The sequence below is a fragment of the Microplitis mediator genome, chromosome 3, assembly GCF_029852145.1.
Source record: "Microplitis mediator isolate UGA2020A chromosome 3, iyMicMedi2.1, whole genome shotgun sequence".
In the NCBI taxonomy this organism is placed as follows: domain Eukaryota; kingdom Metazoa; phylum Arthropoda; class Insecta; order Hymenoptera; family Braconidae; genus Microplitis; species Microplitis mediator.
This window is the reverse complement of record NC_079971.1, coordinates 2,720,044-2,741,562: the sequence shown is the minus strand read 5'-3', so window position 1 is coordinate 2,741,562 and position 21,519 is coordinate 2,720,044. Positions and strand designations below refer to the sequence as shown.

The window sequence follows — 21,519 nt, the reverse complement described above, 5'->3', positions numbered from 1 at the left end:
TTGCATTGTGAAACACCTTTCCCGTGTTGATTATCCGAGTCTGGTGTGTATTCAGAAGACGTGTCTAAACGTAACTGAGTTTTATTTAATATTGTGTTGTTGATATTATCTTCAATGCTGGAGCTACTTTCTTCCGTAATTTTATTATTAGAGGACTGTCGTAATGAATTCCTTGGGGTTGATGCAGATATATCACGGGAATGAAATAAATTATGATTTCCTATGTATTCACGAGGTACATGTGTTGTACGAAGAATCCTGGAAAACTGACGTTGACCAATAGCGTGGGTATTTTTCCTGTGTCGCATAGCGTGATTTATAAGATCAATAATATTTGACTCTATTATTGGCTCATTATTGATAGTTACTAAACCATTAGAATCCCATGATATAACATCATCAGGTAGCTTTTGTAACTTCTTTAGCAATAATTTCGCTTTATTTTGAAATTTAGACGGCACACTTTCAATAATTGTACTATTAATAGCTGAAAAATCCTTATCACCGGTTTTTTCAATAAGGGGTCTTTTACTATGATGATATAAACTATTTTCACTGATCGGTTCAAATTTGTCAGCGTCTATTAGTCTTAAATACTTTTCTAACACTTGTGAATAAGCAGACCATTTTGCGCGATCGTCTGGATATGTATCAGAGTATAGTATCCGATACATTTCACTATCCAGCCTCGATAAAGTTGTTCCTGTAGTTTGTATACTTTGCTTTTTCGGTGTAGACACATCCGCTAAATTTTCACTCGCACTTGTTACAGTATCGGCGGTAATAACTGTTTTTTCAGGAACCAGTACCATTTTACGTGCATACTCCATTTTAATTAGATATAAGATTGGATAATAAGGTGCCGAGTATAGGTGCTAAAAAAAGTGGTAAAAAACCACCTTTTTGAACAATTATTTTCTTTTTCTGTTGCAGATTACTGTTAGGTGAAGCTAATTTTCTCAAAACTTGCGCGTGACGTTTTAATTTTTGTTTTTCTTGTTGTTTCAAATCAACAGTACCTTGTAAGATGTTTAAAGCACACTCACAAATACACCTTATTAACGCAGTATCGGCCTTACGTAAAACCGCTTGTCTCTGTTCTTTAGGCATAGAGCATATAGCCTGTAATACAACTAATTTTTTTTTCCCGAGAGGTAACTTCTTTGCCATTACGATTCGACTATTGTTTGTAATATTACGGTGTATATTGCTTTAGCCACTTGAATACGGTACGGCTCCAGGTCTAAACTCATCACCGTAACGTGGCCGATATGTGTTTTGCTCTACGGGCGACACTGTACTGAGATCCACGTCTTTTGGCACATTACCACAAGGCACGTTGCGAATAAAACGACAATTTGATTGCCAGCGCCTATGATCGCTCACGGGGTTGTCGGTTTGAAGCCAATGACATATTACTATACCACACTCAAAACATTTAACACTATCACCTTCTCCCGTATAATAGAAACCGGCATTTGCTAGTTTTTCTGGAGATACCGTTGGGTCAGGCCATTGCGAATAACTTTGTATTCTTAACGCTTCTGAACGATAACCAATGCTGTTATACAGAGTAGTTAAAGCCATTATACAAATTATTACTTATTTAGTTTTTTTAGGAACATATACAATCTGATATTTATCATCAGGAAAAATACACGTTCGGAAACGAAAATTTTCAGGTGTTGCCTGTTTCAAATCAAATAGAAGATAGCCGTGCGGTTTAACTGTAGCATCATAATATATTTCTTGCAAAAAAAGAGGATTTTCTGGACACACTTGTCGTGCTAAATGTTGTATTTGTGACCGATCTCTAGGATTTTTAAAAATCACTAAATAGTTTGAATTTAATGAAATATCTCTCTGACCACGGCCTTGATGGAATATATTTTGCGTAATAAATATTACACTAATATTTTTATGATGACTACCTTTCGTAAAAAGATCAACAACGGTATTATTTCCGGCTTCACGCATCAGATCATCAATAATAATTAATTTAGCATTATTATCAGAACTATAATCGTTATTATTAGGTAAACCTTCACGAAATTCAATTTTTTCAAAGTTAGGATATTCTTTATATGTTGGTTGCCACTCAGCATAGTAAAATATTATTCTTGAAAATTTAGTATCGCTCATTTGTTGTAAGTATTGCATAAATTTTTTTACGAAAACTGTTTTGCCACAACCGGTTGGACCGCAAATAATTGAAGTCCATGGATGTTTCCAGCAAGGGTCCATTACACAGATTATGGCTGGGATGTTGTGGTAGTGATATTTAAAATTTATATGAAGGGTTTTGAGCGCTCTTCGATAATCCAATTACGTAAACTTACAGCTTGATTTAAAGAACAGTTCCAATTTTTAGCTGTACAACACTGCTTTAGAGAATGATGTAGAGAACACTGTGTTTTAGTATTTTTTTTTAAAAAATTAAAGTTTGGACATTCAGCAGCATCCTCTTCTAAATTTATTATTTCTCTTTTTAATATCTGCTCGAGATATTTTGTTTTGATTTGTCCACGTACATAAATAAACCGCGCTTTTTCAGAGTAACAGGTTAAAATAGACACGATTTTCGAAAAAATAACGGAGCCGTTACACCATTTTATGCCGTGTACATTACGCGTGATAAAATCATTTTTCCGTTTAGCCTCTATTGTTAGTTTATTATACGGAAAAGGTGATTTTATTACCCAGTGATCCTGTATAACTGTGTCAATACTAACCACACTAATTTCCTTTACACAAAAGTTGTCATAATTATCAAATAGTCCTTGAACATCAATAACAATATCCATTACTTTATAAAGTTATTATACTTTTAACTATTGTCTTTATAAATACTGAATAACGAGTAATCATGAAACACAACTGAGTAAAATATTTTTTGATCTAAAAACTTATATAGGTTGAACCATAATTACCAATACAAAGTAAATTATAAAAATATTTTACTGCTGATGCCACACATTTATTTATTCATAAAGTATACGAAAACTTCAACACATTTTTATATACGTTTATTTATAAAATATACAAAACTAATACATTTTCATATACATATACATACATAATACTTAATATAGAAATAATATATCAAATTTCAAACAGACTATATATATTTATAATTATTTTATCATATTGCTTATAACGTTAAATAACCAAATGGTAAAGACCGATGTTCATTAGTAAGCCTACGCTTTTTATATTGTAGCTTTGTTGTCTTTGATTCTTTACGCGTTACTACATCATGAAAAAGCGTACGTCTTATAGCGTCAAACTTAACTATAATAGGTTCAGTATTATCACCTAATATAAAAGACCTGATTGTATTATAATTGATTTTTTGACTGTTTTCAAAATTTAACGTTATCCCTTTAACTTTGCACACCTCGCTAGTACTGTCATCTGTTTTACGGACGATGTATGCATAAAATTTAGGACCGCCTGTTACGAATGATGATATATAACTACCAGGTCCATAAGATTCTAGCTCATCGGTTAAATCGCCTAAGAATTTACCTGTTGGGGGTTCGTATTGATTATCTTTAGAAATGTAAATACAAGAATCTGTATCGCAATATAATACACGTTCACCCAAGTTTTCTAAATAACTATATAACTTTAGGCGAGCTTGGGCTGTTGTATACGCAGCTATAACAACATTCGTTGTAGGTGAAGCTGTTACACTATCCGCGCAATTTATATAATTTAGATATATTGTTTTATCATTTACCGGTAGAAACCCCGTGATTTCAATCTGACTATCTGTTAACATCTCCATTAATCGGGCTCTAGTAGTGATAATTTCAGTTTGTGGTAAATTTTCCCGTTGTCCAAATTTTCCCCATAATGAATTCAAACTCAATTTAGCTACAGCTCGTAAGCCCTCATTTTTCGTAATTTTTTCTTTGTCTAGTTTTACACCTTCAGCTTTTTCATATTCAGCAATATAAGCATCTTTTTCTTGCTCAGTAATACAATCTTTAGGGTACCCGCTTGATTCTGTTTTAATTTTCAAAAACATATTTATATCATCAGTAAATAAACCCTCTGACCCCTTTTCCGGATTATGTTGCGCTATTTCATACTGCCATATCTCATGTACTTTAATGATAATATATCCTTTACTTATTGCTTTACGTATTTCATCAACTACCCATGTGCCTGTAAACGCTCTAAGGCTATCCTCATCGTGATCACAATCATGTTGATTTAAAGATAAAGCGCATGTATAACACAAGGCAAAGATAAGCCTATTATGAAGTTTACATGGTAATACGGGATGATAAAGGTCGCGTGGAGCCAAAATTGTGCATTTTACAAGACCCTCGATATCAGATAGATCCTTATTCTCTTTAATAAGTTGCAAGCATTCATCACCCGTAAAAATTTTAGGGTGACCTATAGGAAATTTACCTGTCTTACAAATATACGGATAAAGTGAGCAAACATCAACATATTTTATTTTTTCTCCTTCTTCGGCATCGTATAACTGTATAAAATTTTCAGTGCGACCCCCGAAAAAAGCATCACGAGGATTCAAAGGGTGTTTATCAAGCAAAGGGTGTGACCGTAAAAAGCTAGCTTTTTCTGGATCTCTCAACAAAAGTTTATCATATTCACACTCCCATATTTCTATTAATTTATAACCTAAACGACTGATTTTTTCGGAAGTTGCTAAAGTATTCTCGTATCGCTCATCCATAGTATCGCCTTTACCTAATTCTTTATCACGATTCACCCGATAACACGATAAACATCCATGCCAAAAACATCCATGAAACTGTAAGACGATGCGCTCATTAGTTTTACTATCTACATAATAACCGTCAACAGCTATACCCCCTTCTAAACGATATTCTTTGCAACGTGCGGCATTGATAATTTGACAACCTAGTTCGTATTCTTTTAATATCAGCCATGAAATAGCTTTAATAGATTGTGTTGACCGCCACCTATAACACCCATTAGGCGGTAAAATAGCTATCGTATCAGGCTTAAGAAAATTTCGTCTAAATATTTTTGAAACTGTTGATGCTATTGTGGTGCATTCAGCAAACGGGCAAACATTACCGCATTTTATAAACAATTCCCGAAACGACATACAAGCTCGGCGTAAAACCGTAACGTCTGTTTGGCAGTAAAACTTGAACTCTTGTTGGAAATTGAAAATATAATTTGCTTGTTTTTTTTCATTATACCATGCCACGAAACAATCACGCTCGGTGTTGAGCATTGTATCCGGCGCATAATATTTTATATCAGGCATAGGGCCTATATAATTTACATTTTCAGGTGTATTAAAAAAGTGTGGAAAAAACCCTTTTTCTATTTCTCCAGCAAATCCGAAAGTTTTAGGTAAGTTACGTAAGGGCATGTGCAAATAATTTAAGCTATCTAAAAATATAGTATTCCCCAGAGTCATCACGATAATTTTAGTACCGTTTAGTATTAATTTAGGTAAACGAGCTTTGTTACGTTCTAACATACACCGTAAAATAAACTGTCCGTCGAAGCTACCAGCATTGTGTGCAATACAAATTACTTTTGTAAAACCGTTATAAGTTTGTAATGATAACTTAATAAGTTCTTCAACAGGATTTTTATCAAAAAGGAATTCACGTTGACCACAAAAATTGCAAATATCTGAAACATCTTTATCATCACAACAATAAGAACATGTTTTTTGTACGACACATAAATTAGGAATGTGAAAATATGTATCACGAGAGCCTTTAACGAGGTTATGCTGCTGTGTCTCAAAATCATAAAATAAAAACACAACTTTTGGTAACTTTTTTACCATTAATGGTGACATATAACAATAGTGATTAATAGGTCTTTTACTGTTACATACTCTACAAAATACGATATTACATTCGTGAGGATTTGCACTGCCCAAACGTGTTAGACGGCAGCATACAGTACAGATTTTTACTGTTTCACAGACGCTGGTATCTTTACTTTTCCCTCGTAAATTACTAGAACCCTTAACAAGGTGGTTTTCAAAACATTTGTTATTTGAAAACCACCTATTGCATAATGTACAAATGCGTTTACATACATAATTACAAACAGGTATTTGTTTACAACGAGGGCATCTTTTAGAACATCTATGTTCTGAACCCCTTGTATAACCTATATTACATAAATTACAAAACATTTTACTACCTATAGCCCCTGTTAAATTTACAATTGGTTGAAAATGTTGTGAATCTTCGTAGTATAATATATATATAACATGTTGTATACAGCCAAAAGTTAATTGAACAGTTTCGCGCCCGTCAAATATAGGTTTGTCACCTTTACCTAGAGTTAAAAATTCATAAATTACAATAGCTATACCCGACCGCTCAAAATATTTTTGAAAAGTAAAGACGTGTTCGATACCACAACCCTTACTAGAAATTTTAACACCCGCTTTATGAACCAAAGACAACGCTTCCTTTTTTTGTAGGGTACATCTATTATCGGTGATTGATTTCCATTTCCGATGTAACGTACCTGTACGTATTTCACCTCTTTCAACGTAGGCCCGACCAACTACTAATGACCGCGGTAAACATAAATTATCGTTATTATTGATAGGAATTATAGATTTTTTGTAAATATATTGATGCGTTAAAAGTTTTCGACCTGTGCCTTCAATACCATCTACAGTAGAGACTGTAATGACTAATTGATCGTCTGTTGTGATAGTACCGGCACTTTGTGCTACGTTACTTAGTAATAAGCCTAGATCGTCAGGCGTATATGCGTTAGCTTGCTTAAAACGAGACCATACGGGTCCTGACGTGAATTTATCGCTGTTGATTGTAAACCCCACATAATCATGACCTCTACATTTCGAGGTAATATGCGTTATAATGTCTCTCAAACCACCTTCAAGCCATTGAACTTTATTGGTATTTGTAGGTGGTTGTAAGATACGAATAACGCTCTCCACCCCTTTTGCGCCGAATTTTTTAAAATGTTTAGAGTGTTCTTTTTCAATAATAAAACGCTGGCCTGGTGGCTCAACACTCCAAAAATTATTCTCTTCAGAACGTTGTGAGAGTGCTTGTTGATTAGCTGCTTGGATTTTCAAACGTGCCCTTCTGGTTAAAACACCGCCTCGTTGATCGCCTGTAAAAATATTATAAATACATCTTTAACTATAAAAATCAAAATACCTGTTTGGCTTACTTGTTTTAAAATTTATTCTTCTACATGATCGGCGTTAAGGTATGCGTTAACAAAATCTACGGAAATAATAGATATTGGTCTAATGAAATAGGGTATCAGTTTAAAAATTTAATTTACCTATTAAGGATTGAGGTTCACTATTCTCCGTTTTAGAATCAGAAGAGACATCCATACGGGCTTCAGCTATTACGCGAAGTCTATATTCTTGCTCTTCGTGGCTTGTTTGTTCACCAATACCGAAATTTTTCATATAAAATTCATCTTCTTCAGGTATTAATTGTGCAAGAGAGTCAATATCCTCATTTTCCATTTCATTTTCATTTTCAGCATTGCATGTATCGCATGATAAAACAGAAAGAGTGTCATTGTCATCATCACCATCATTATCGCTGTCTATTATCTCCGGAATATATTCAACAGATATGTGGTTTCCTCGGTCAACGTGTACCCAACCAGCCTGATCCTTTATTTCGTGGGGTAGTATTACTGAAAAGGTTTTTTTCGAACACTCGAGCCAATTACCGTCATCTTCGCGTTGTTGGTAAGAAGTGGAGGGTTGAGGCTATAAAAATTTGTTGTAAAATAATTTAAATCATTCGGGCATGTTAAAATACCATTCTAACGCACCTCTATGTTGAAAGAAGAAGGAGCAGTACAGGATGCAGCAGTAGACGATTCAACAGCTTTTGCATCGTCATCATTATTATTTATGGCGTTGTTGTCATTATTAGAAAGAGCAGCTAAAACATCTTCTTTACAATGTTGGTCTATAATATAAAGATAAACATTCAACACAATGGTTTTTAAAACAGCTAAACTAATTATTAAAATTTGTGATATTCAAATGTATAGCCGTACATACCATAAGCAGTCATCAATTTAGAAAGCCTTTTAGCCCCCTTTCTTTTACTATTTCTTAAACAACCACACACAGTATGCATAATTTTAGCACTTGAAAAAATCAAACCATTTTCATAAGCATCACTTATTATACCGGCAGGCGTAAATAAAATGATACGTTTTAATAACAATAACACTGTTTCTTCTGAAAGATATTGCCATACTTTTAAACGGTCGTCCGGAAACGCCACTGTTAATTCAGGCTTATTATTACGTATAAACACCACTAATTGTATAAGCTCATCATAGAGGTATTTATTGATTGATGTCATTTTAAAATTAATCACACGTTTACGTTGTTATTAATAGTTCTTTAGACCTTAGTTTACTCTGTCATGTACGAATGTAAAATGACAAGATAGTACAAACATAAGTTAAACAACATATTTTCTGCTGATGCTTCGCTTTGCAGACTACCATAGTGCAATAGCTATGATATACTTGTATGTGTATATATATATATATATATATACGTTTTTTATTTAAAAATTATATTATTAAATGAGCAGCGTGGAAACCTATTTTAATTTATGATTTATTTACATATTTTAACATTAATTGGTGCATGCATACTGTTTTTAGTTTTAGTAAATAATACACTGAAACTTTCATTCGGTAAATATAAGATGACCAAGAGCATAAGTGTAATTTGGATATTTTAAATATTAATTAACAATGTTTTTATTTAATACTTTTTAGCCTAGTCCTATTATTAATGTTTTTGTTACTGAAAAAATACTATCTAAACAAAATAAGTTAATAATAATATAAAATTATATTATTTATAACAAAATGAAAACGTTATTGTAGCGGAATTAAATATTAGTGTTAGACAAAACACGTGAAAATAAGTTATCTAAGTGTAAAGTTCATGGTGAGCATTTTAAAAGCGTATAATGAAATTGGATAGCTTAAATGTTGATTAACATTGTTTTATTCAATATTTTTGGCTGTCTAGCATTTTCAGTGTTTTTGTTACTGGAAAATATAAGGTGAGCAAAATAAGTTAATTATATAAAATTATATTTTTTATAACAAAATGAAAACGTTGTTGTAGCGAAATTAAATATTAATATTACACAAAACACGTGAAATTGTGTTATCTACGTGTATAGTTCATTGTGAGTGTTTTAAAAGCGTACAAGGAAATTGGATATCTTAAATGTTATTTAACGTTGTTTTTATTCAATATTTTAGGCTGTCTAGCAATTTCAGTGTTTTTGTTACTGAAAAATAGTAGCTAAGCAAAATAAGTTAATAATAATAAAAATTATATTATTTATAACAAAATAAAAACGCTTGTATAGCATAATTACATATTTCTAAATGTTGATCAGATAAAATCTGACAGTTTTGTGGGGGCTTGGGTCTGTATATAAAGACGCATCTGTTACCGCACTACTGTATTACTAAAAGAGTCTTAACACTGTTTATTATAAACTAGTATAATAATAATTGTTTAATTACGTTGAACTACAAAGGTTTGTATGACTGCAAACATCAATTATTTGTGTTATTTTTAAAAATACCATAATTTATGGGGGTCGTAATTAATACTTTTCAGATATTTACAATGGATCTATCAAGAATCAATGCCGTTAGCCGTTTGAATCACATTTTACCAACCATAAAAATGACTGATTTAGAGGAAAACAAGGAATACAAGGTTTCATCAATTCGCTTGGTGGACAACGCTAAATGTAAAACCGTGGTGGCTTCTTTAAACGACGAAAACAACATTTTCCTACCTACAAGAACAGCCAAAATTTTGATGGAAAACCCTGAGCAGATTGAGTTAATGAACACCGCTGCTATGGCCAATAAACTATACATATTTTACATTGGTACGCAATACTGTAAATTTGAATTTATATCAAAAGAATCTTCTTAAATAATATTATTGCTTAATATTATATTGTAGTAATTGCTGTAATAATTATTATTTATTAGTTGATAAATAATAAACATAATAAAATGTATTTCATAAGTTATTTAAAAATACCCTAAATACGTTATTATTATTATTATTATTATTATTATTATTATTATTATTATTATTATTATTATTATTATTATTATTATTATTATTATTATTATTATTATTATTATTATTATTATTAATATTAGTATTATTATCATGAAAACATTGTAAAAAGTGTTAAACACGTGATTGCCGTACGAGCGGTAAGTATACAAATAACAGAGCCCTGGCACTCTGTAATTTATTTATCGATAAATTAGCGTTCATTTATATAGCATAATAACGCTCTTACCGGCACGAGTTTAAATTATTTGAGAGCTGCTATACGATATATATATATATATATATATATATGAATATAATTGAAATTACTTTAGTGTACAAAATCAAAAATAGTGTAAAAATAATGTTTGAAACTATAATTATTTTTGAGACTTAAAGCTTTAATTATTATATATATTTAAATATTAAATAATAATATTTTCTATACGCTTTAAATTTATATAGGGTGATACAGCCTGGTGTTGAGCGCTAACATAATATGCAGCGTAATGCATATTTTGCTAATCATTTAGAAAAGTATTTAATCATCGCGTAGCTCAGTACAAATACGTCCATTCTGTTGTACACAGCTATTAAAAAATACGTGAATTATAACAATGCCGGTGTTCACGGGAAATCGTTATTTTATTAGGCGTATGCAAAATTTACCTCGACCTGTAAGTTAAAATATTTAAAATTTATTTTAAGTGTGCCAAAATAGTGGGTGTGTGATTGATTATTGTTTTAAGGTGACACGTAAGGTAGCTGACATTTTGTATCGTTTGACCTGTTCCAACGAGTACCACCTCTTAGAGATGCTGGACATGGTGGACGAGATAACAGTTATCACAGAGGCCCGCTTACCGATAGCTTTAGAAAATCTGGTAAACACAATCGAGAGAATTCACGATGTTCGCATTGCCCGCTACATAAAGGCCAGAATATCGTACGAGACCTACAATGCACCATATCTATACACAGGCGATGTGGATTCTGTAATAGAATTGTCTGCTGAATTGTACGATTTATAAAGCAAAATAAAAGTTGACTATTAAAATCTACATTAACATGAGTATTATTATTATTATTATTATTATTATTATTATTATTATTATTATTATTATTATTATTATTATTATTATTATTATTATTATTATTATTATTATTATTATTATTATTATTATTATTATTATTATTATTATTATTATTATTACTATTATTATTATTATTATTATTATTATTATTATTATTATTATTATTATTATTATTATTATTATTATTATTATTATTATTATTATCGTTATTATTATTATTATTGTTGTTGTTATTATTATTTTTATTATTATTATAATTGCTTAAATTTAAATTTAAATCTGCGCGAGCGGGCACAGCTATCTCCCACCGCCGCGCGATATCCCCTCCACTTTGGAGTGGGGTCCGCTATAGTGGCAATACTACTACTACTATTAATATTAAGAAATTTATTTAATATTAAAAAACCCAGCATATTTATTAACTTTGAATTTTATATAAAATTTGATATAGTTTAAATTACACGGTGAAAATAAATCACGTTTCAATGTAAATTATTAGTGGAACATATATATGTATATATGTCGCATGCATCAAGCAATTACACGACTCTATGCTTTGATTCTCGTATCCGCGGGATATCTAACTCCTATATGGAGAGTTATGTAGAGGTGTAATTCCACAAATACGCACGAAATGCTTTGTTCGACACACTGGCATTACATAATACCGTCACTGAACACATTTAAATTAACATCGTGGTTCTATTAGAATTCATTGGAGCTTCTCTCTGTCATTAGTCGTAATTAAAACTTGTTGAATAAAATTAAATAATCTATGTACTTCTGAAATAATTAAAACTTGCAGCAAAAAGATTTTTAGCTAAAATTAACATTTAAACTTTTGTACACTTGCACTCGATTAAAAAAAAAATTATTCAAACTACAGAAGTTGCGGAATCGATTATTTTTTTTCTTATTCTTGATACTTTTAAAATTTATTTTGAGAAGATGAGCGAAATTAGGAGTCTTTAATATTTTATTGAATACGAATAATGATGATAATTTACTTGAAGCTGTTAGATGAGTGGTGGCTTCTTCAGAGACTTTTAGTATTCTATTGAATAATAATATATCTCAGTTCACCTTCAATATTTTTATTTTCGCTTTAGATTTGGAGTGAATGAAACGAGTTCTCGATTGGCATAAAAAATTTTTAACTTACCGCTAAGAAAATCGACGATTTTTGAAAAAATCTAAAAAAACCGACGCCTTGATTTTATTTAAATGTTTCGTCAAATTACTACCCTCTACTTGTTTTTAACCCATGGGTTAAAGTTCTGTAAAAAAGACTAAAATCACCCGTGTGTCAGAATGCTGTAAAAACCCGGGTCAAAAATAAAACTTGATTTAGACTTGGTTTACCAAGTCGAAATTTGGAGCCGTTTTTCACAAGACAAACTCGACTTTTTTTACGGAGGTATGAAATATATTAAGTTTTCGCCTTGATTTAGACTTAACTGGCTTACTTAGTCACGATTTAAGACGAAAAAGTTGAAATCAAGTCGAAATTGACTTGGTTTAGACTTATTCGACTTAAATTTTAAGACGAAAAAGTTAAGATCAAGTCGAAATTGACTTGGTTTAGACTTATTCGACTTAAAATGTAAGGCGAAAAAGTCTAAATCAAGTCGAAACTGACTTGATGTAGACTTATTCGACTTAAATTATAAGTCGAAAAAGTCAGAACTCAGGTGAAATAATTTTTATATATTAAGGCGAAAGTAAGGCGAATAAATGACTTTTTTTCGACTTGGTTTAGCAAGTCAAAAGTAATGTGAATGACTATCGTGCTCAAAATAAAGACGAATAAGTTGAAACTAAGATGAAAAAAGTTCAAAAAGTTGGAAAAAATTAAATTTGAGTCGAAAAAGTCGAGATCTTATCAAAAAATCGTCAGCAAATCGATAACTTTAAAAGAAAATAAGGCGAAGCGAGCCTGAATCAAGTTTTATTTTTGACCCGGGAAAGACTAAAATCATCCGTGTGTCAGAATGCTGTAAAAAAGACTAAAGTCACCCGTGTGTCAGAATGCTGTAAAAAAGACTAAAATCACCCGTGTGTCAGAATGCTGTAAAAAAGCCTAAAATCAGTCGTGGGTTAAAGTTCTGTTAAATACACGAAAAAAACTAGATAGTACTGGTTCCTGTTCTGGATGTTAATGCCGACTATTTTGACAGTAACCAGTCATATATTTTATGTACTGTATAGCACATCACCGGTTACCGTTTAAAAAGTAATAGTACGTTAAGCTATGAGTCACTCTTGTTCTAATATGAATCAGCCATGTTAAATTGTATTTTTCCTTATATTATCCGTCGATTACTGTATAGAACAGTAACCAGTACTATCTTGTTTCTTCCGTATAGTTGTGTAGAGGTCTACAATAAATAAATATTTCTCCGAGGTTCAAATTAAGTCAGTGAATAAACAGAGCGGGAACAAACAAAGCAGTTGCTATAAACAATTCCATGAGTCATTTCTTAGAATGAAAAAACAAACTTTTTTTCGAAAGTTGTCCATTTTGTCCGGCCGTGAACCATAATTTTTTCCATGGCAACTGGAAATTCGGTTTAAGTTCTCAAAATTTCCGTCAAAAAAAGCAGATTCACGGTATTCAAATGCACGAAAATCCATTATTCCCTTAGCAGTTTCTTTTTACCCGCCTTTCCCTATAAAGTAAACAAATCTGTCGCATACACAACGAAATTTTTCTCCTCTTAAATAACACACATAAACGTCCGTGTAATGGCGGTTATAATGTTTCCGCACGCGGCAGCAGCATTAGGACATTTCCAGCAGAGTATACTATATACACTAGGGCGCCCTTATGTTTCCAGCATCACGCATCATATAATGTGGTTGAGGGGTGACCAACATACATACCTAGCAATAGCTTTAAGTCACTCACGAACATAACAACTTTACCAACAGAATCTCTTTTATTCACCCCAATGCAAAAACAAATACACCATCAGCATCAAACATGACTTTCCCGTAATAATATTTTTCAACATAAATATACAGATACATTGTCAACTAGAGTGCCAATGTCGTGTTAATAGATTAATTGAAGTGTGAAAGGGTTGTTTGGTGTTAGGATGAATCAGCGACTCGAGAGAACTTTCCTGATGCAATAGAGGGGTTGAGCTAATAAACTCCGGCCTCCAGGGTCCGTTTATTGTGGGACGATGCTATGGTTAGCTCTAGTCGCACTATATATCTTTTCTACTAGTGGCTTATATATACACCCATTTATCCACACTCGTATACTATACATATGTCCTCTTGTTCACCTACTAGTTTCCAAGCTATATCAACTTTTAAAGTGAAACCGCAACTTATCATCGAGTGCAATCGAGTAAAATATTAAATATTCATATATAGTTATACAATAGTATACGAACATATATTTACTTTTATAAAAAATATGCTGAAAATTTTTTATAGAAGTAAAATCAGAAATAAGGATTCAAAGGATATATTTAATATTGCATACATATGTATATACAATTATAATTGTAGATATATAGACGACACGCGATATTGTAGTTATGCTACTTGAGACATATTACATATATGACACATTAAGTCGTTGCAAAACTAAAATTATAATAATGATAATGGGTGACATGAAATATTTCGATTGATTACTATTAAAATCGTAAATACTGTTCAGTGTTAAAAATTTATGTGTGTTCGTATATATATAATATATATAGATAATCATTTCAAGACTATTCCTATGATTGCAACCTTGATTAAACAACTGAATTCGATCGAATTAAACAGAAATAAATTTTTAATTCAGATAAATTCTGTTAATTCGGTACCTAACTTAAAAATGAATTCTGTCTAATTCGGCAGGAAAACCAGAATTTTTCCAAATTAAAACGAATTTAAATAATTCTATTCGGTTTAATTCTGATTAATTCGAAAATAATTCTCCAATTTCTGGTTCTGAATCCGAATTAAACTGAATTAAAACGAATTTGAAATTTTTAAATCGGTTTTATTCTGTTTAATTCAAATTCAAATTTTCAATTCAGTTGAATTCTGTTTTGCAGAATTCGACAGAATATAACAGAATTAAAATTTTTAATTCCGTCGAATTCGGTTGTTTAATCAGGGAACAGGACTGGCCCTTTAGCTGCAACAGGAAAGTCCTGTAGTATTTACACGATTAGTCCTGTTGCAGCTACAGGACTAGTCTTCTAACTGCAATCGGATTATTCCTGTGGCTGCAACAGGACTGATCTTGTGAATACTACAGGACTTTCCTGTTGCAGCTACAGTTTTTTTTTCCGTGTAGCAAATAACTTTCTAGTAACATCGAATTTTGATACAAACAGGTCATATATTGTTTGTGGCATTTTAATTATTATTAGCTCGTATCGACTCCTATACATACACTTTAAAGTGTTTACAAACACAGTGTAAATTTTGCAAACTCTACTATAACAACTCTCGATTCTATATAAAGTTTAGAAGCTTTGACACATATTCAATTGTTCGGGAAATGAAAAACTTACGACAGCGTAATTAAATATATGTCAGCTAAAGTAGTTTTAAAATATAAATATTACATTGTACGGATATTTTATTGTTTGTTATTCACAGTATGAATGCTTGCAAGTTTTCAACTTTTTAAGCTAAAAATCCAATGAATGGATTTTGTTTCCTATTATTTACGATCTGTTTTCTGGATTTTAATTAATTTTCTAACTAATAATTATGTCCTATTGATTTTATGTATTTAACTCATGACTTGTCCTTTCGAATTTTTATTTCTGTGTACAATAAAATTTGTCTATTTCTTTGACAATAAATTTGATATTGAATAATATAAATTGATATGGCGGTAAAAATCTAATAAAATATTACTCTTTTATCAAAGATACTCGAGTGATTTCATAGTATTGTGAGCTATCAATATGCTAAACTCGTTTTTTCTTTACTACAGAGAAAGTAAAAAGTACTTCGGGTAAAATTTTTACGGCTTATAGCTCTCGAGATCTTTTATTATGTCAAACTTCATTCGTCTTGCACTCCCTAAACTCGTGAGAAAATGATAGAGCTAAATTTATCCCATTACAGTAGTTCTAACTTTGTTTTTTGTTTCTTTTAGCCATTTCCCTTTCAGAAAAAGTAACAGATTCTGAAATTAATAAATAATAAATGAAGCTACTCGAGTCGAAATTTTAGCCCTCATTTCACACTCATTTTTGGGTTTTGCCCCTCATTTGATCCTCAAAAGAACAAAGTGAATCTCATCTCGCCCTCAATAGAGTTTACTGACCCTCATTTCAAACTCATAAACCTCATACTGACCCTCATTTCATACTCAAAATACTCATACTCATAAAAAGAATTCCGTTTAGAAAAAGACTTAGAAAAATTTCCAACTAAAAAGGACTTAGATACATTTCAGTATTACCAAAGAATTTAATTTTTTGGGATAAAAATAAAATGTAAAAATACCAATTTTATATATATATAAATATTCATAATGTGTTAAATGTTGTAAATATGTGTAGTGGTGAATACACTAGATGTAAAATAGATTTAGATTTAATAAATCTAAATATATTTAAATAAATTAAAACTAATATACATAAATATATAAAATGCATATTAAATATATATACTAAATTGCATTGTTTACTAATTTTCTATATGTAGTAGGAGAAGGGGGGGGGGGGGAATGGAGCCCTTAAGAAATGAGGGCTTATATGTAATATAAATCTCAGCCCATTTTGCCCCCAGGGGTCCATTTTGCCCCATTATCCCCTAATTGGGGAAGCGGGGGGGGCACCTAAAATTTAAGTATTACCAAAGAATTTAATTTTATAAAATTATTTCTAAGTCCCAATTTTGAACGGATTTTGTCCTCATATAATGATATTCACGTTGAGGGCATAATGAGACTTAATCAATTAGTCAAGCTGTTGAAACTTAATTGAGACTTATCCAACAAAAACTGCCGAATGAGACCTAAGTGAGTTCCAAATCCACTGTTGAGGCCAAAATCCAGAATTATTTTTCAACTCGGGAGTTATTGCCTATTTTATATTATATATTACCAATCAATAAAAATCTCTTTACAATATCGATGGAAGTACTTGTACTCAAACAACCATACTGTGTGCACAGTGATTATTATTACCTGTGGTATTAATACTCTTTGTGTAGCTGCTTTAACCGTTTCATGTAGTGGTGTAGTAAATATCGTTACAGTTTGTTTACTATCCTTAACTTTGTAACCGATACATCATCAACTATCCTATAAATTACTAGTCGGTCTATATGATACAAATTCAACCGTTAATAAATCTAATAAAATAAAACTTATTTTTTATATGCACCGCACAGTATAAAATATTGTGTTAAAATTAACATAATCTGTGTGTTAAAAACGGCCCACACAGTTTTTATGGTACATTTTAACACAAACTATCTGTGTCAAAATTTCAACACGAAATTTGGGTAATACGAGAAGTTAATTCAACACTTCTAAATGGCAGTAGCAATAAAAAAAAAAACTTTAACTCTTACATTTTATTTTTATACCACTCTCTTAAAATGATTCAGTGAAAAGATCTGTAAATCAATGAATATTCACTGCGAATCAGTTCTCAGTATATCACTGATTGAATTAGTGATATACTTGGGACTATTTGTGCAGTGAATATTCACTGATTCATTTTAAGAGAGCATGGATATTCATTAAATATAACTTATATTCATTCTGAGGTTATCAAATGGGATAATAATTATTATTTAACTTTGAATTAATTTTTGACCGTGAGCAATTTTTTTATTAGTCAAGATTTTTAAAAAATCACGTAGTATTTCATGCCAGTTGTAAACAGTAAATCAATTCATTAAAAAAAAAAACATATTCTTAACAAAAATAGCTATTTTCGATACATAGGATTAAAACGAGTATTTGCGGTATGCTTGTATTAGCGACACAAAGTTTTGGATTATGACGCATTCTCAACAAGAACGAGCAGAGTCATGTGGGGCAAGTGTGAGCTGTGGGTAAATGCTCTTTAAATATGAAACAGTGAAAACCACTGAAAAATAGTGTATTATACACTAAGATCTAAAATCTAAAATCTATATTATACGGTGTATTACCTTACGATGGACGGCGTGGCTCAATAAATTATAGATCAAATTGAACGGAATAGTATAGTGCCGGATAGCTCAACTGGTAGAGCACTCAGCGCGATACCGAATTGGTCTGGGTTCGATTCCCAGTTCGGGCTATCTATATTTTTCTCAATTTATCTATAAATTGTCTTATTGAGAAGGTTTGCATGTTTAGGTTTCCACTATATTTGAATGGTATTTAACCTTTCGTTACTCGCGTCCACTCGCCCGACGATTTTCATCGCGTGACGAGCACTGTGCCGCCCATGCTAAAGGCAATGCGACGTTGCCAAATTATAATGCTATAACGAATTATTTCTTACACAGAAAAAAAGATTTCTTGGCGCAAAAAATTTTTTTTTGTTCTAAGAAAATTTTTACTTGACCCAAGAAATTTTTTGTATTATAAAGTGAAAAACAAACTTTTCTTGGGGTAAGAAAAAATTTTCTCGGAACAAGAAAAAAATTTTTCAGGCGAGAAAAAAATTCTTAAGCCAAGAAAAATTTTTGTCTTCAATTCATAATACAAAATATTTCTTGTGCCAAGAAATTCTTTTTTTCTGTGTACAGTAACAACAGTAAGTTTGGCAACGTGGTCACAAAATTTGAATCGAAGATTTAACTCGCATAATGAACACTGTGCCGCTTTTTCACATTCTTGTAATACATAAATATACTTTTTTTATATTTAAAATGGATATTTACCAATTATAATCATATTTAACAAAAATATAGATTTCAATAAGATAATTGGTTAAGTATTAAATCACAAATACCTATACAGTAATTTTTATTGCAATTTTAGTCAAAATGGCGGCGTCACGCTCATAGCGCGAAATTATATCTTAAGTATCATTTTTTTGTATTAAACAAATATTTCTTACTATTGAAGAAATGATATTGAACTTTATACGCAGGAGTTATATAAACTAATTTTTTTAACTGTTGTTTAACACAAAATAATCAACAAAAAAAATTTAACACCGACCGTTTTTAACACAGATACACAATATATTTTACTGTCCATATTTTACAGAACCAATGAGATAAGCCGAAATAAACTATTAGAATAATATAAAAATTAATAGAATTAAAATTTGAGAACTGTTAATTAAAATTTTAATATTAATGTTTTATCTTCTTGAATACGTTAATTAGTATATTTGGAAATGCAAACAAACATCAGTTCATTCTCTATGTTGAATAAATAATTACCTCGTAGTTATTCTGTCCTTTGTTAAAATTATTTCAAAGCTCTTAATTTACTTTACATGTATTGTAAAGTTATTTCTCATTATACAGCACAATACACATGATGTATTTACGATTAAATAAAAAATTTATATAAAGCATAAAGATCATAATGTTAAATATTAAATCAACCAGAGAATGGACCCGTCCATCTTAGTTTATTTCGTCGTAAAACGTAATCCTGCTAAAGGATATTGGAAGTGCTATTAAATATTACGCGAGTGAGTAACTGATAAATGATCAAATTAAAATGCTTTCATTGATTTTCTAAAATAAACTTTCCCTCAACTCGCGCAAGTGACGATGTCGAGAAAATGGTGAATTATGATCACCTAGAAAAAATCATCTTCTTGCAAGTTATCATGTATATTTCCAAGCTCAGACGCTTCACACAGGGGGTAGAAGTAGAAACCACGTTCTCCTTTTAACAAGCAATAGTACACTGAAAAAAATAATCGCTAGCTGCTAGCGATTTTTTTCTTTAGCAGCTAGCGATTTGTAATCGTTAACTGCTAGCGATTTTTCTTTTAGAAAGTAGCGATTAAAAATCGCTTGCTGGAAGCGATTTTTTCGCTAACACTTACTTATTTGTTCCTTGTATAAAAAAAAAGTTAAGCATCGGTATAATTCGAAAATAAAACAAAAACGATTTTTAAATGCTACCTGCTAAAGAAAAAATCGCTTCCAGTAAGCGATTTTTAATCGCTACCTTCTAAAGGAAAAATCGCTAGCAGCTAACGAAATAATCGCTTGCAGCTAACGATTAAAAATCGCTAGCTGCTAAAGAAAAAAATCGCTAGCAGCTAGCGATTATTTTTTTCAGTGTATGTTGATCGAATATAGAGTTAGTACTGCGGAAGAATTCGTTAAACATGAGTCGAACTAAGTGCTCAGGTCCTGTGTAAATGAATTCGTATATTGGCTGGGGGGTTCAGTTCTAGATTCGGTCTACATTAATAGAATCGTTATATTCCAAAGCTCACAAAATATCAATATCGAGTTTAATCGACATTTCGCAATTTAGATTATATTAACGATATCTGAGGAAGTAAGCGCACTGTGAAAGAAAAGAACAAAGAGAGAGAGAGAGATTCCTGAATGAAGGAAAAGTTCTCGGGTTTGTAGTAGAAGTGTTACGTGTTGCCATTAAAGCTACGATAGTATCGTTACATCGAGTTTGATAAAGAAGTAATCTATATAGCTCCAATCCCAATTTGTATGGTTACGGTACCGATCCATTTGTTCCCGTTTACTGTAAGATTGCTTTTATCACTATACTGTGTTTCTAACCTATCTAACCTATAAATGATTAATGAACGCTTTGAGTTCCAAACAACTCTATATCGATATGGTAGCAAAAATTTTTGGTTCTACTTTCTAAATCTGAAACAGCGATTATTCAGTTTCACAGCTATAAGTAGGCGAAGCGGGTTATCACTGCTTCAGATTTGGAGAGTAACATCTACATACTCTTTAAAAATTAATTAGTGAAATTCGCTGAAAATCAGTGAATAGTTAATATTTCTCTAGATATAGTCATGTAGAGCAAGTGTACGCTGTGGGTAAGTGTGCGCAAACCCATTCATTTTGAACTGAAATGCATGGATTTGCGCACACTTGTCCACATTACTCTAAGTATACCACTAATTCAACCAGTGATACTTATAACTGGTTTCCAGTGAAAATTCACTAATTTGCAGTTTTGGATGGAGGGGGGGCACGACGGACCACCCAAACCGCTAATTATTTTTTGTGGCTTTCAAGCACCGGGTACAAGTTATTTTGATCTATCTCGAACAAATCCATAATAATATTCCCATTTATTTACAAAAAAATTTTTTTCCGGGGCTCGACGGACCATGACAAAAAAATGATGATAATTTATCGATGTGTAGGACAAAA

The 21,519-nt window shown here is 31.4% G+C and overlaps 3 protein-coding genes across 3 annotated transcripts in view; 2 read left to right on the top strand and 1 right to left on the bottom strand.

Annotated features, from left to right (window-relative positions):
• The window catches only part of LOC130665801 (ras-related protein Rab-37), a 108,535-nt gene that overhangs the window by 44,890 nt on the left and 42,126 nt on the right, over positions 1 to 21,519 (top strand). The gene's annotated exons all lie outside the window — the stretch shown is intronic.
• Positions 3,137 to 8,432, bottom strand: LOC130665798 (uncharacterized). The gene is made up of 4 exons (XM_057466388.1): positions 8,057 to 8,432; positions 7,822 to 7,961; positions 7,312 to 7,756; positions 3,137 to 7,134 (listed from the first exon to the last, which is right to left on the bottom strand). The coding sequence occupies exons 1-4, from the start codon at positions 8,364 to 8,366 to the stop codon at positions 3,152 to 3,154; spliced, it is 4,878 nt and encodes a 1,625-aa protein (XP_057322371.1). The 5' UTR covers positions 8,367 to 8,432; the 3' UTR covers positions 3,137 to 3,151.
• On the top strand, positions 10,482 to 11,185 carry LOC130665804 (uncharacterized). The gene is made up of 2 exons (XM_057466399.1): positions 10,482 to 10,794; positions 10,867 to 11,185. The coding sequence occupies exons 1-2, from the start codon at positions 10,735 to 10,737 to the stop codon at positions 11,146 to 11,148; spliced, it is 342 nt and encodes a 113-aa protein (XP_057322382.1). The 5' UTR covers positions 10,482 to 10,734; the 3' UTR covers positions 11,149 to 11,185.

Coding starts and splice junctions, on each gene's coding strand:
- LOC130665798 (XM_057466388.1), bottom strand. CDS start 8,366: ATGACATCAATCAATAAATACCTCTATGATGAGCTTATACAATTAGTG. Junction 7,757..7,821: donor CTTCTTCTTTCAACATAGAG/GTGCGTTAGAAT, acceptor AAATTTTTATAG/CCTCAACCCTCCACTTCTTA. Junction 7,135..7,311: donor TGAACCTCAATCCTTAATAG/GTAAATTAAATT, acceptor ATATTTTTACAG/GCGATCAACGAGGCGGTGTT.
- LOC130665804 (XM_057466399.1), top strand. CDS start 10,735: ATGCCGGTGTTCACGGGAAATCGTTATTTTATTAGGCGTATGCAAAAT. Junction 10,795..10,866: donor TGCAAAATTTACCTCGACCT/GTAAGTTAAAAT, acceptor TATTGTTTTAAG/GTGACACGTAAGGTAGCTGA.